This window comes from Brassica rapa, chromosome A02 (assembly GCF_000309985.2).
Source record: "Brassica rapa cultivar Chiifu-401-42 chromosome A02, CAAS_Brap_v3.01, whole genome shotgun sequence".
NCBI lineage: Eukaryota > Viridiplantae > Streptophyta > Magnoliopsida > Brassicales > Brassicaceae > Brassica > Brassica rapa.
Genome location: NC_024796.2, coordinates 211,995 through 228,169, shown reverse-complemented (window position 1 = coordinate 228,169; position 16,175 = coordinate 211,995). Strand labels below are relative to the sequence as shown.

General features: G+C 33.3%; 2 protein-coding genes across 2 annotated transcripts; both read left to right on the top strand.

Annotated features, from left to right (window-relative positions):
* The first annotated feature begins 1,033 nt into the window (after positions 1-1,033).
* Positions 1,034-9,749, top strand: LOC103850428 (laccase-10). The gene is made up of 7 exons (XM_009127182.3): positions 1,034-4,301; positions 4,642-6,968; positions 7,371-7,522; positions 7,639-7,883; positions 7,969-8,097; positions 8,281-9,210; positions 9,422-9,749. The coding sequence occupies exons 2-7, from the start codon at positions 6,876-6,878 to the stop codon at positions 9,550-9,552; spliced, it is 1,680 nt and encodes a 559-aa protein (XP_009125430.1). The 5' UTR covers positions 1,034-4,301; positions 4,642-6,875; the 3' UTR covers positions 9,553-9,749.
* A 2,683-nt stretch (positions 9,750-12,432) lies between these two features.
* LOC103850427 (transcription factor DIVARICATA) lies at positions 12,433-15,549 on the top strand. The gene is made up of 2 exons (XM_009127181.3): positions 12,433-13,109; positions 13,500-15,549. The coding sequence occupies exons 1-2, from the start codon at positions 12,658-12,660 to the stop codon at positions 13,840-13,842; spliced, it is 795 nt and encodes a 264-aa protein (XP_009125429.1). The 5' UTR covers positions 12,433-12,657; the 3' UTR covers positions 13,843-15,549.
* The last annotated feature ends 626 nt before the right edge of the window (positions 15,550-16,175 follow it).

The following is a 16,175-nucleotide window of genomic DNA, read 5'->3' as shown; positions in this document are numbered from 1 at the left end:
AAATGTAAGTCGTCCAGGATTTACGAGGTTTGACCAGAATCTCGGAAAAAAATCCTGGACGACTTACAATTAAGTCGTCTGGTGGACGACTGAATTATAAGTCGTCTGTGTATAATTAAATCTTGAAGTTTTTTTTTTCAATTGCAAAACTAACCTATGACTACTTAATTGTAAGTCGTTTACTTTAAAAAAATATTATTATTTTAATTTTCGCCAGACGACTGAAATGTAAGTCGTCTGGGGAAGTCAAACTTCTGAAATTATCCAGTCAAATACAAAACTAACCTATGACGACTGAAATGTAAGTCGTCTAGGTTCTTTGGAATTTTTTTTGAAACCAAACAATAGTAGACGACTTAACTTTCAGTCGTCTCAGGTTACAGATTTCAAAGTCAATTGCAAAAATAACCTCTGCGTTGACCAGACGACTTCCAGGTAAGTCGTCTACAGCCAGACGACTGAAAGGTAAGTCGTCTACAGCCAGACGACTTCCCAAGTAAGTCGTCTGACGAACAGATCTGGAAAAAAACTCGATGTCATACCTTAAATTAGTGAGATAAGTTCCTTAGCATACATAAGGCTTCTCCAAGCACACAAAATCACAAACGGAAGTCACCCACCCATAATCGTTAGCTTCTATGACTCTATGAACCATAAAAATTTTAGAATCAAAATCTTGAGTTTTTTTAGCTCATTGTGGAGAGAAAGTGAGAGATATGTTGTGTTTAGGTCACAAGAATGGAAAAAGAAGAAGGGTAAATCGATTTTAGGAGCATTAAGAGCTTCAAATTGGTTGTTCATGGTGGTTGTGGTATTGATGACAATGGCAATCTTGTAATTACTTGAAGATGATGAGGGTGAGAGAGTAAAAATGTCATTTTCGAAAAAAAAAAAAAAAAAAATGGATGGCATTTTCGTAAATTATATGAACTTGTGGGGTGAATAGGGCAAAACCAATTTTCAAAAAAAAAGGAGGTTAGTTTTGTGTTTGACTTTAAGTTATAGGTCAATTTTGCAAAAATCCCTTGTTTAGACGTCTTAAAAGATAGCATAGTTAATTTGATAAAATCTATTTTGTAATGTTTTAGCTTTTTTCAACTAATAAACAAATTTCATTTAAATTAAAATATTTGCAGTTAATATATATTTATATCTAGCAAAACTGCATTGTATTCACAGTCATTCCAAATTAAGCATGTATTTTAATGCGTCATATTGGATACTTTTTGTCAACTTTCTTTTTCTATAATTAAATTTTAACCTATACCTATTGAACTATTTTATGTAGAGACTAGAGACTGACCAATTCCATTAATAACACTAACACTACACATTAAAGTAGCAAGTGTGATTATCACCCAGTCAATTTTTTCTTAATTTTTTTAAACGATTTTTTTCTTAATCGTTAATGTTAAAATCATATAAGGAAATTTAAATAGACTTACAAATTAATAAATTTGTTAACTTATCCAACAATTAGTTAATCTGTCACATTCTTCATCAGACATTTATCTTACCTCTAAAAACATCTTCAAAAGAAATTCTATAACTTCAAATATATAGTTTTTTTCTCTCTAAAGAGGAATTATAAAACTTCAAAATTAAAGTTTTAAGTGAAACTTCATATTTTAAGTTTCAATATTCAAAACTCCAAATTTGAAGTTTCATTTTTTTATTTACATTTTGGTCTTTATAATTAATTACACATCATATTTATGATTCTTAAGTATTTTTCATTTATTATTTTAATCTTTAAAACTTTGTATTTCATAATTATTTCAATTTTATATTTATAAATTCAAATTTTACACATATAATTAAATAAAATTTTTGAAAAGATTTTTAAGATTTTTAAACTAGAATTAGACAACAAAAATATTACAAAATAAAAATTTTTTTTTATAAAGATACATAAAAACATAATTATTGCACAAATTTAAATATTACAACAACATTAATAGTGTAGTAAATTTTCTCCGGAACCTAAATTTTGTCCAAACAAATTTTGTGTAATCGAAAACGGATCATTACGGAAATAATTTTATGGAATAATGTGATATTTTACTTGTACTTTAATATTCAATTATGTATTTCTATTTATAATTTTATATTTTAGTGTAAGAATTTATTAATTAATATTACTGTAATATTTTTATATATGTGGTACTTTAATTTAAGTTGAAGCAAATTTCTTTACTCTCCTCTTTGTTTTTTTTTTTCCACAGAATCTTATCGATGTTGTTTTTCTAACAATTGCTAGTCTGCAAAACTTCACTTCCAAATGGATCATAATAATTCTTATCTTTTTTTTGTCTAGGTTGATATAGCTTTTATCACAATATTTGATTGAACGCGTTCAACACCTCGTTGAAGATGCTTTGATGTTTTAGCTCCTTTATGAGACAGTGTATTAGAGGATCGTCCAGCTCCGCTCGATGCTACAGGTAATCCACCCGCTCTGTTCGACGGAACCACAAGGTTCTTCATTTTCATCCGTCTTTTATGTTATTATATAGTTCCTACAAATGAAGAAAACAGTGTTAATGAGAAACTTTTCAAAAGGTGAAAAATCAAAAAACCGAGAAAAAAAGAGAGACGAACCTGGCTAGTGTTTGCCAAGTGTCATTTGTAAACTCTACCAAATACTCCTTCCCCAATAATGCATTCTTTTCTGAATTCTAGTGGTAGTAGCTAAGCTCAGAGAATATACGTTTCTGGCACAGTGTTATCACCAGACCCTTTGCTTCTGGATTCACTCGTAGAAGATTTGGCCTTAGAATCATCTACCCAAAAAAGAAAGAAATAAGAATCAAGATTACTCGGCACAAGTGTCTCAAGACCAATGCTTTACCCCGAGGATCAACTAATGCAAAGTTTAGTATTATGGCCATCATGATTAAAAAGCCAAATAAATTGTGACAAAAAAAAATTGTCTCTTGTTAGGCCCATTTTAAAATTTTGGCAATATCCAAACATTTTCCCTTTTTTTTCCCATTCAGAAAAAAAGGAAGAGTAACTGCGAATATGTAACATTTTCCTTTTTTTTTTGGGTTATAAGGAAAAAGGAAAGTGGAAACCCTAAATAAAAAAGAAGATTATAGGGATGAAGGTTTCATCAAAATCTCAAAAGTTCAAGATGGGTGATGCAGAGATAGTTCAAGGAGTGAATTGCCCGATAGCGCGATGGATATATCGAGGGATATGCATGTTAGCAGTTGTGAGCTGGTTAATTGAGCTCGCTCTAGAACCGGAGTTTTCTTCCTTGTCGGAACCGAAACAGAAAGAAAGTCCGGGCATGTTGGTGCTTTGTTCAGCACCGTTCTTGATTTATACGGTTGTGGTGGTGAGGTCGTTTTACCTCCCGGTTCCAACATCTTTTGATCTACAAGCAGACTGGAGACTACTTTTGTCTTGTTTCCTTGCAGTTATGACGGTAACTATGTGCGCTGCATCAACTCGTCGTTACGTAGAAGTGCCTATCCTTGTGTTTTCGGCAACATCTGGCATCTACTCCGCATTGCTACTCGAATGGCCAGTCAAAGATTTATGCGTCCAACATGTTGTCTACACCTATTTTGCAGTTGCTTTGATTGGGTACTTAGGTTACCAGCGACCTGTTTGGCCGGCTTGTCTTTTCGTAGTTGCCTTGGTCATTGTCAATGCCTTTATTTTCTATGGAGTACTTCGTCTTGATCTCCCAAAGCCACCAGAGCCGGAAGAGGAGGAGAGGGACTACCAGGATTCTCCTGTCTGAATCTTAATTTGCAGGGGTTTAAATCTAATAATTGCTTTCTGTCTGTCCATGTAATAAGAAACCCTTCTTTGCCAATTCTTTGGTCTAACTACTCTTTTTAATTTTATTTTGGGTATCTATACAAAGAAACTCACTCTCAACTAAAGTATCATAAGCTCCAAAATAAATTAAAGGAAATAGAAGCAAAAGAATTACAACTTTCACCACCAAGAGATGTTTGAAGAGTTTGTCAATGTTGATCATATCTTGAAGCCAGAAGTTGCGTATTGGTATCTCAGCTTCAAGTGTTTTCATGAGCTGAGTCGTACTATAATAATAATCTTAACCAAACTGATCATCTCTAAATGAACCGTATCGAACCCGACAAAAATTAAATTGGTTCGTTTTTGAGATTTTAAGTGGTTGGGTTGAGTTTATATATCACAACAACCTAAACACATTCGCTCACTCCGCCGCCGCCGTCGAGGAAGAAGAAGCAGTTCAAGAAAGCTTTCGGTCTTTGGAACAACTAAATATGTGTCCAAAGCTAGGCCGTGATTCATGAGCTGTGAGTCTTTCTCCTAATTTTAATCTCGAGTTTGAGGTATTTTCTCTGTATATGTCTGTAGCAGCTGCTTTTCGAATACACACAAAGCATCCAACATTGGTCTTGGTGGGTTTGAGTGAACACCACTGAGGAGATGTGTCTATAGATGCGAAAGAAAAGTTGGCATGACATATCAAGCCCAATTTTTAAGTCTCAAACTTGGGTCTATTAATCATTGCTATAAGAACACCCTCACTTAGTTTCTCACGCTCTCCCTTTATTTGCTTCTTCTGATATAACTGGTTAGTTGAGTTCAAATAACTTAGCATTGTTCTCATCTCTAATCTGTTAAATCCTGCAGGTTCCTTGAGACTTGAGAGCTTGCAAGTGGAGTATTGTTCAAGTTGCAAACAAGACCATCTACTTATCTTAATATATAGTTTCACTACAAAATTACCTTTGTATATGTTCATGTTAGTGACTGCTATTGTGTGAGTTAATGAAAAATCAAATTTGAATTTGTTAGTGAAAAAAACGCAATGCATTACTGTTTTTGAGTTTCGTGAATTTCTTCGCCTACCCTGGTCTAGCCAATAACCAATAGTAGTAGTAATCAAGATGATCTCTGTTCAGGTTATCAGCTATCCACCCTGGTCTTCCACCAGTAGTCGTCACTTTTGTAACAACCGTCACCAGCAATGTGCTTTGATAGTTCCCTAATGCCACCTCGTCAGCGCCAATGCCGAGCAACGACTCCTCATAGCATCAGGTGCTTCAGGGACTTTTCACTTTGAATTTTCTGAAATGAAGCAAACAATGACTTGAAGCATTCTTGTGATGGGACTTCCTCCTGGTTTCTGAAGCATGTAGAAGTTGCTTCCCGCGAAGAACAAGAGGGCAGCCACGGCCAAATCCTAACCAACATGGCAACATTCATCTGAATCCAAACGAGAACAGGGGAAGCGATCATTGCACCAACGTTGGTCATAAAGTAGAACCAATTGAAGAAAGAGCCTCTTCTTCGTCTTTTCCTAAAACTTCTATCTTAATCATTTTATTAGCTAAAGTTTACAAATAATTACTACACAAGAGACTTTATCAAACATTAAGCACACGAGAAGTGTTAATACGACATAATTTGAATTACATAACAGATATCAAAACGGAGTATCAGAAATAATCAAATTGATTTTAATTTTGTTAAGCTTGTTTTGAAAATTTAATGCATACGCATTAGCCCGACAGAATAAAAATGACAAATAAATTGTTTTTGTAATTTAATGCATTTACAGAGAGTTATGTTCAACAAAAGTCAAGGGAAGAGTATATAAGTATAACATTTTGTTTTCTCTATGAATTTTCTTCATTCAACAAATAACAGAAAAATCCCGAGTGACTTTGTTAAGAGTTGTTAAACTTTAGTTTTCAGCAGTGGTAGATCTAGAGAGAAAGGACTGGATGCTCTATGCACCTACTGTTTTTTTCTTACGTCTTACATTTTTCTAATGTAAAGTTACATGAATTAGTTAGATAATTGTGAGGAAAAAAAATCTCTGTAATCGGTCTTCTTTAGTTTATGTATCAATTATAATATACCTCTACATTTGCTCCTGCCTGTCACTCTTTGACTTAGAAAGACGATAAATATAGTTTTGTTTCTAATATTGGAGTATGATTTATTCTAATTGATGGATATAATGAGGTTTTTACCATTTTGTTTCTTGTTTACTAAAAGTATTTTTGGTCTTAAATATTGTTAAGTGGTTCATATGTCGAGTCCATATAGACAAAATTTATTTAACTATTTATAAAAATCACTTTTCCCAATTTACACCAAAAAAAATCAGTTTCCCCAATAATTACTTCATCATTTGAATGAAATCAACAGCCGAAATATCTGTCATATTAAGCTATAGCAAATTCATATCCAAAAAGTTAGCCCAAAGATAAGATCATTGGAAAGAAAAAAACCCCGTCGCACTCAAATACAGGTTGACTACTTTTTAATTCCGGACCAAACGAATTAGTTCGGTTATTGCTTCCAAACAAATATAATCATTTCTGTTAGATGTTATCCTCCAATATGATTTCTTGAAAGCTATTTCTCAACCATTTGCATACTAGTTCTTGGAAAAATAAAGAAATTGGTGCTTTTATATCAATAAATTAGAAACTCATTTCTTTGACGATGTGTTTTCATGGTGTAATAGTTGATAATAATAATAATATAAAATGGTTTTCTTTGTTCATTTCCAAAAGAAGAAGTAATAATGTGTGTTTAAAGACATCATTACTGAATAATCATTTTTCAGAACGAATGGAAAATACTAATTGAGACATAGAAAAAAAAAACTAGGCCTCGAGAAGAAAACATGAAAAGAATCCAACCTACGCTTAGGTTCCAACCCACAAAGAGAAACATATACTTTCCCTCTAAGCTTTCGAGCTTTACCAAACTGACAAAGCACAAGAACCCGACATCTGCTTCTTTATAAGCTAACGATCATGAATCATTTTCAAATCACAAAGGAAAGTAGAGAAAGTTGAGAATCAACACAACATCAACAGTTTTACTAAACTTTGAAGATAAAAACAATGGGATTTCCTATACGGATTTTGGTGCTCTTTGCATTGCTGGCCTTTCCTGCAGCATGCGTCCACGGTGCAATCCGCAAGTACACGTTTAACGTAAGTCCGCATCAGTGTTATCATAATGCATGATTCAATATATATAATGATCTCGTCACAAATAGTATTTCTTAAATTTTGTATACGTACTTTTTTTTTTTTTTTTTGACTAAATTTGATGCATTAAAATAAAAGTAACCAAGGTTTACAATTGTTCGATAATAACATCTTACAATTGAGAAAACATATATCTGAAACAGATATATGAGAAATTATAGAAGAAGTTACAAAGTAACTTAGTACTTGGTTAAGATGGGAGTTTTCCAATGCATGCACGGAGCATGATGACAGAAACCTGAGATTTAGAGGCGTTTAAAATGGAGGTCTATGATCTCTTTGACCGCCACGTACTTAAACGTTAATTTTGTATACGTACTTAAACGTTAATATTTAAACTTTCAGGTGGTAACAAAGCAAATGACGCGGCTTTGCTCAACGAAACAGATAGTTACCGTTAACGGTAAGTTTCCAGGACCCACAATCTATGCTAATGAAGACGACACAATTCTCGTTAACGTCGTCAACAACGTCAAGTATAATGTCTCTATCCATTGGTGAGAACCAAACCTAATCATTAAACCTAATCATTTGAAACAATCAAATTAATTACTTGCCTCCCTTAGTTTTCAAAACTCTCCAAGATGGACCTAATATTATATATTTTCCGCAGGCATGGAATAAGACAATTAAGAACCGGTTGGGCCGATGGACCAGCCTACATAACCCAATGCCCCATTAAACCGGGTCACAGCTACATGTATAACTTCACGGTCACAGGGCAACGTGGAACACTCTGGTGGCACGCACATGTTCTCTGGCTCCGAGCTACGGTTCATGGTGCCATCGTGATTCTGCCAAAACCGGGTCTACCTTACCCGTTCCCTAAACCACACAGAGAAGAAGTCATCGTACTAGGTATTAATCTAAAGAGAGATACTCATGGATTGCTTTAATTATTATTAGATCAATAATTTGGAACTCCATGTTTATTCTTCTATAGGTGAGTGGTGGAAATCCGATACCGAAAATGTTATTAATGAAGCATTAAAATCCGGTTTAGCACCTAATGTCTCAGATGCTCATGTCATTAACGGTCATCCCGGTCTCGTCCCAAACTGCCCATCGCAAGGTAGTTTGTCCTGTAATGTTTCCAACAATTTGAATTTATGGATCCTTACATCAAATGAAACATCCTTAATTTATTTCTTTGTAGTTTCAACAAAAAAAATATTTATAACAAGTTAAATTAATAAAGAATTTTATTTATTTATATTGATTTTTCTAATAATTTGATATATTTTTTTGGGTTTAGGTAATTTTAAATTAGCGGTAGAGAGCGGGAAAACATACATGCTACGACTAGTAAACGCAGCAATGAACGAAGAGCTCTTCTTCAAGATCGCTGGCCACCGCTTCACCATTGTGGAAGTCGACGCCGTCTACGTCAAACCCTTCACCACCGACACAATCCTAATCGCTCCCGGTCAAACCACCACCGCCTTAGTCTCGGCCGCCCGTCCCTCAGGAAAATACCTAATCGCCGCCGCTCCATTCCAAGACTCGGCCGTCGTGGCTGTAGATAATCGCACAGCCACCGCCACAGTACATTACTCCGGCACACTATCCGCCACACCTACAAAAACCACTTCACCGCCAGCTCAGAACGCCACTTCCGTCGCCAACTCGTTTGTTAATTCTCTCCGAAGTCTCAACTCAGTCACATATCCAGCTAAAGTTCCGATCAAGATAGATCATGATCTGTTATTCACCGTGGGACTAGGAATCAACCGCTGTCACAGCTGTAAGGCCGGTAACTTGTCACGAGTGGTCGCCGCGATAAACAACATTACGTTCAAGATGCCTAAAACTGCTCTGCTTCAAGCGCATTACTTCAACCTAACCGGGATTTACACTACCGATTTTCCAGCTAAACCGCACCATGTTTTTGATTTTACCGGAAAACCACCTTCGAATCTAGCAACCATGAAAGCCACAAAGCTTTACAAGCTACCGTACAATTCAACGGTGCAAGTTGTTTTACAGGATACCGGAAATGTGGCGCCGGAAAACCATCCAATTCATCTTCATGGGTTTAATTTCTTTGTGGTTGGTATTGGATCTGGTAATTATAACTCCAAGAAAGATTCCAAGAAATTTAATCTTGTTGATCCGGTGGAGAGGAACACCGTTGGAGTACCTTCTGGTGGTTGGGCGGCCATCAGATTCCGAGCAGATAATCCAGGTATATATATCATCTATCCAAATACATAACTAATCCAATATAAACCGAAGTTTTTAGAAAGTTTTTTTTTTTAGTTTTTAGAAAGTTAGTTTAACAGGAAGAAAAAAACTGAAATACATACTTAGAGCCTTAATATCACATATGTGTACAAAATATAGAGGTTACAATTGATAACTGTGGCTGTTTTGTACAAATATTTATGTGGTTGCAGGGGTTTGGTTTATGCATTGCCATTTAGAGGTGCACACAACATGGGGACTTAAGATGGCTTTTCTGGTGGAGAATGGTAAAGGTCCCAACCAATCAATTCTTCCTCCTCCAAGTGATCTTCCCAAATGTTGACAACTCCAAAAACAAATCAAATTAATTCTTTTTTTTTTACATTTTTCAATTAGATATTTGTCTGTAAACTGTCAACAAAGTCATTGTATGATTGTTGTACGCTTTAGTGAAAGGTTGAAACATGCATACCCGTTTTCAGCTCACCAACTTTTTGTAACCTACAAAATTGTGAAACTTTATCCATGGTTTATTCCAAATTTTGGCAAACTGTCAGTAATAAATATTTTCGATCCACACACACAAAATTATCATTCAGAAATCAGAATACAATACACTACAAAATATCTTTAATTTAAACCTGCATTGACGATCTAATTTTACATTAACGTTTTTACATGGGTCATTTTTACATTTTGCTAATTATTTCGAACTTTCACCGAAAGTTAAAACGGTGTCTAGTAATGATTCGATAAAATTAATAAAAAATAATTTTTCTTGAATTTCATTAAGTAGGTGGAATGTCAATTTCCAGTATACTCCCTATCAGAACAAAATAAATTAAATAAAGCGAATCAAGAGTAATAAATTTGACAGAAAATGTTTTTTTTACTAATTATAGTAAGCGAATCTTGCTAAATGTAGAATCCAAGAAGAAGTCACTCTCTGTCAAACAGAAACTTGTGCCTGCTACAAATCAGCAGATGACACTTACATCTTACGCTTCAAATTTTGTGTATTGTTCAATGAATGTGACAATTTCATTTGTTGTGCTGGATTCATTTGTTGTCCCTACCATGAATTTTTTTCCATTAATTTTTAATATTATAAATATGCATATTAGCTGTTAAAATAATGGGATACAACCCAAAAAAAAATGAATATGGGATATATGTGATACAAGTGAAAGAGATATAGACTTAAGTATCCGTTTATGATTTGATTCACCTTATCAGTATTTTTTTTAGAACTATTACCAGTCTATTATGTGTGTTCGTATTATTCACATCCATTTTTAACAATATTTTTCGATAAGTTTTGTAAGTAAACGAAAAACATTATGAGTTGGAAAGAAACATCATGACTGTGGCCTGTTGGTAGTTATAATAATTGGTAGCAATGCATTATATACTTTTATCAAATAAATCATATAGTTGGCTAGAGGTGGAGCTTGGTACCGTCCATTTGAGGTGGTGAGACATTAATATATAAACTTTACTATGTGAAAGCAACCAGCACGTATATGTTTCATAATGTCCTTACATGTATGAATAAACTAAACAATGCTAAATATGAAATACTACTCAACAATATCCTTAGCTACTTGCTACCCACAGCTATGTGCCTATGTTCCGAGTTTGTTTCTTTGTTTTATTTTGATTTTTTTCCACCACCTAATCTATTTTACACTACGGTTTTATAGATTATGTTGCATTGAAAATCGAAGCATATATTAATAATATATTGAATAGTACATGTCCGAATACCCTGGTTTGATTCGCATATTTGCATTCGGTACGTAAAAGAGTTCGATGGTAAAAACTAGGAACCCAATGAGTTTATTGAGTTTAATTGGTCCAGCTAAGTTAACTTGGGGGGGGGGGGGGGGGGGGGGGGGGGGGGGGAGTTATTTGCTTTTCATGAAACTATTAAACAGTGCCGTGTATTATAATTTCCTTAGATTAAACATGTTACAGATGGAATATTCCAACTTGTCTTTGTATATATAGCTTATGTTTGTGTTGTTAGGTTACGTGAGTGTGTGTATTAAATTAAATATTTAATGGGCTATTTCGTGTTGACAACAAAGAAATGGGTTCCCTATTTAAATACATACATATCTAATCTATTAAAATAGGAGTACAAAATTAGATTATCCCTTAGTTTTCCACTATATTTACAATGGCATGCCACTGAAGTTATTAATTAACCTATCTTTTAGGATTTTTGTCTTTTTTCTTCAATTAATGTATTTCCAAAATCAAATTCTAACTAAAAAATCATGGCAACAATAATTAATAAACCTAACTTTTAATATTTTTTGTCTTTTCCTTTTTATTATACATATGTGTATTTGAAAATAATTAATTCCATATATACATTTCGTAATTACATACATTATACGGTAATTATTTTACTAATTCCACATATACATAATAAATAGTATACAACAATTTCATTATACATAATCATAAAATTTTGATCCATAAAAACAGTTTATACAATAATTTTATTATATATAATCATAAAATTTTGATCCATAAAAAATAAAAATACATTTGTGTGATTTTACAGGTCGTATTCTAAATAAATGGATGATATAATTAAGGGTTTACATGATAAAATAAAACTACTCAATATAAACTATAAAATTATTGTGTTTATAAATGTCATATTAAAAAAAAATTAAACGGGTAAATTTTAAAATATATATTATCACTTATACAAATAAATATTCATTTATCAAAAAACTAACACCTGCGCGGATGCGCGGGTCAAGCTCTAGTGTTAGATTAAACAACGAATTAAGAACCGGCCAAACCATTGAACAGTCGTTTTCTGTTCTTTTTCATTTTATTGGTTACAATTTCTTTGTCATAAAATACAAACTATGACACACTTTCTTTCATTTATCGACACGTGCGTTTGGTTAAGTCTAATCCCACGTCAATTTTATATAAAACTTCATAATAGCATAAATCATTTTATAAAATAAGGTAACCCCATACTAAGCGAGTTTATCTGACCTTTAAGGCTTTAGTACAAAGTAAAAAACAATAGCACAAATAATTTTACCGAGTTGTCATATACCTATTGGCAGGCTCAGATTACAACTTAGATAATAAACTATTTAATGATTTGACATAGGGGAAAAATATCTTTGGTTAAATCGAAATATCTAAACTTTTTTTCAATAACTTTTCTTGTTGAATGTAGTAGTGTTTTCCTATTGATCATCACGTGAATTATAGAAAGAATTAAAAGCAAAATCAACTTTTGTTTTTTCGTTTTCGAAAGAGAACCACTTTATATTTTCGCTTTGTAATAATTTCCTCTAAGAAAAAGTTCTGCTTATTTTTTTCTCCCTCACTGGAGACTCCAAACAGTCAATAAGAAAAAAACGCCATAGATTCTCGTCTTCCTCTCTCTCTTACAAGATACATAGCTATGTCATCGATGAACGGAGGTTTCCAGGAAAACACAAACTGGATTTTTCAAGAAGTCAAAGACGCCATGTGGACGGTTGAAGAAAACAAACTGTTCGAGAAAGCTCTAGCCGTTCTCGGCGACAAAGACGACCTAGAGAGCTGGTCCAACATCGCCGCTTTGATCCCGGGGAAATCCGTAGATGATGTCATTAAACGATACAAGAAGCTGGAGGATGACATCAGCGACATCGAGGCCGGACTAGTCCCCGATCCGGGTTACTGCTCCGACGCCTCCGCAGGTGATTACTTCTTTGGGCTAGAGAACTCCGGTTACGGTTATGGTTACGGTTACGGTTACAATTATGTCGTGGGAGGAAAGAGAAGTTCGCCGGCGACGAGTGATGGGTTCAAGCTTCCGATGCCGGAAAAAGAACGGAAGAAAGGAGTTCCATGGACCGAGGAAGAACACCGGTAATAGTGACCTAATCTAGCTTTAATTCTTCAGACAATTCTAATATTTAACACATATCATGTTTTTTTAATTACTACTAATATTTTTTAAAATCAGAAAATACCATTTCTTATGAATATCTTAGATTTTGGTAATAGTTTTTGATCTAACCCTTATTTTTGCTTCTCTATATATATTATTTTTCTTTAAATAACTACTTGAGATTTTAGCTATAATCCTTGCTTTAAATGAAGTTCATAAAATAATATTTTATATAATAAAGCCACCGACGATTTGTACTAGGTATGACAATTTATCACTAGTTTAATTAGTTGTATAATTATTTATATATTTACTTTAAATTATTTATCAGTTAATTATATATATATAATCATGGCCTTTTTTTACAGACGATTCTTAATGGGTTTGAAGAAATATGGAAAGGGAGATTGGAGAAACATTGCAAGAAACTTTGTGACAACTCGAACGCCAACGCAAGTTGCTTCCCACGCTCAAAAATATTTCATTCGACAGCTCACAGATTGTAAAGACAAACGGCGGTCAAGCATTCACGACATTACAACAGTTAACGTCCCCGACGCAAAGGCACTAGCAACCGCCACACCCGCCGCTGCAACAGTCTCTCCTACTCCAACCAATCCTTTTGACGTTTACTTTCCTCCAAAGCCTCATCACAGTTTAGCGTTTTCGCCTGCGTCTAGTTATCATAACGCGTTTCCGCAGTGGAGTTGAAAATCATATATATATCTAGAGCTTGTCTCATAAATGGTTATATATGTTTTCTACGCCTATCAAATTGTTCATGCAGGATTTTGTAAATATTTGTAAAAAAATTGAAAGTTTGTGTGCTCATGCCAATATTAGGTTGTGGTTGATTGTAATTTCCAGTTAAGCAAGTTTATATTACTAAAATGTATGTTGCTTATCCGTACACTAATTTATTTATATGTATTATAATGTTATTACCGTTGACTTGAATGTCAACTATTGATGTAACTTGCTGTCTTCCCGACATCTTAGGATTAGTACGAATCAGCATCTAATTCATTTTCACTGTATGAAATTAAATAATATGGCGAAGTATCTGACTATATACTTATTTTTCTGTAATATATTATTTTACTTAATATTCTTCATATGACACTGCTGATCGTTCAATAAGAGAATTACATTCCATTTCCGTGGTTCCATAGGCCTCCAATTATTGTCAAATAACTTTGTTTGGATTTCTTACTTTTTTGTATATAATTATAAATTCGATATACCTTATAGTTATAGCATTACTCATATAATGAAACAGTATGCAGTTTTATAGAACAATATTTTCTTAACTTTGATCAAGTCACTACCAAATTTAATTACAGTATATTTATAGTAGTATCGTGGGTCAACAACCATAATTTATTTTCTTGAGCTTTATTGTTTATTTCATTAATTTAACCTTCGATTGGGAGAAATAAGCTTACAAAAGGACTAGAATTCAAAACAAATAAAACAAAATACGGAATATGCTTATTTATGCCCGAAGGAGACAAGTTATTCAATGCCCATTCAATTCTGGCCCAATAAAGAACCCTTTAGAAGCTCAAAAGTTAAAATTACGATAGTGAACTGAGATCCTTCTTTGCTAATTGATTAAATCATTGTTGCGCATCATTTAGCGTATCAATCTTTCCTGCGACAAATTAGGAAGGATCATGTTACTAATATTCTAATTTTATGCTCTTAAAAATATGTGTTGTAATAATTGATGTATTATGTAATATATGATATCAATAAATATTTTTTAACAAAAGTAAAAATTATTCAATCAAATCTTGTGTTACATCAAGTGCATCTATGTTATAAAAGTTTTAAAGAATGAAATAAATAGAAAATTTGCAGCTTGGTACAAAATTTATCAATCAAATCTTTTTTTTTTGGGTATAAATGTTAAGATTATCAATCAAATCTTGTTCCAAACCAAGTATGTAATTCGTCTTGAAGAGAATTCCTTTCTGTTGCAGGCAGAGAGGAAGGTCTATTTCTCACTATTCTGTCCACACATTTGATGAGAGACCTTGAGTCTCTTGGGTTCTCGCCGTGTTTCCGCAGATTCCTTTCCAAGAATTACTACTAATCATTTATATTATGTACACATCACCTCTATGCATATAACATCGTACACATAGCTTGTTTTTGATGACACACAATTATACTATATTTTAAAATAAACGATTCAACTTGTTTTAAAAGGTTATTACAACCTTGATCGCCACCACATGTTTTTCATATTTTGAAACTGCAACCGATCGCAGAGAGTTAAACTTCCATTGCCATACGAAAAATTAAAAGAAAATATAAAAGTGGACCTTTTTAGTTTAAAAAAAAAAAGGAAGAGAAAGCAGAAATCTATTTTTTTTTAAATCTAAAATTTGACCCAAAAAAGAAAAAAAAAGGGTAGAAATCTAAAAAAATATACCTCCTCTGTCTCTTCGACACGGATAAGGTAGAAAACCGTAAAATGATGTGATTGGTAATATGTAACTTATTTAACGTTCGCACACAAAGTTTATCCTAATTAATATTGATAAATAAAGAAGTTTCAATAGAACAATTGTCATGCGGATCCAACAAAAGAGAATGTAGCCGCCTTTGTTGTGTGAATTGTTATAGGTGTCACCGTGCACTAACACCAATTGTATAATAGACATGCACTTCCATATGTATAAGTTTTGATCTCTCTTATCTAAGATATTATAACAAAATAAAACCTCGACTCTTACAGTTCCTATTTTTGTAGGTTGAAATTTAAAACGTATTAAACTACTTGTTTTCCAAAAAACGTTTTGGATTTATCAACCGGATAAGATAAGAATCTAAAAATCGAAGCGTATAAACTATCTATCTCCGAGTGTTTTGTCGACCGTTGTAGATGTAATTCCCTTCTTTACCATATATAAACAAAAAGAATACATACATCATTACATATACATATAACAAAAAACATAGCTGTTAGAAGAATTTAACAATATAATCTTTTTGCATTTTCGACAACTTAAAAAAAGAAACTGCACATTAACTTT

Coding starts and splice junctions, on each gene's coding strand:
- LOC103850428 (XM_009127182.3), top strand. CDS start 6,876: ATGGGATTTCCTATACGGATTTTGGTGCTCTTTGCATTGCTGGCCTTT. Junction 7,523..7,638: donor TATAATGTCTCTATCCATTG/GTGAGAACCAAA, acceptor TATTTTCCGCAG/GCATGGAATAAGACAATTAA. Junction 9,211..9,421: donor ATTCCGAGCAGATAATCCAG/GTATATATATCA, acceptor ATGTGGTTGCAG/GGGTTTGGTTTATGCATTGC.
- LOC103850427 (XM_009127181.3), top strand. CDS start 12,658: ATGTCATCGATGAACGGAGGTTTCCAGGAAAACACAAACTGGATTTTT. Junction 13,110..13,499: donor TGGACCGAGGAAGAACACCG/GTAATAGTGACC, acceptor CTTTTTTTACAG/ACGATTCTTAATGGGTTTGA.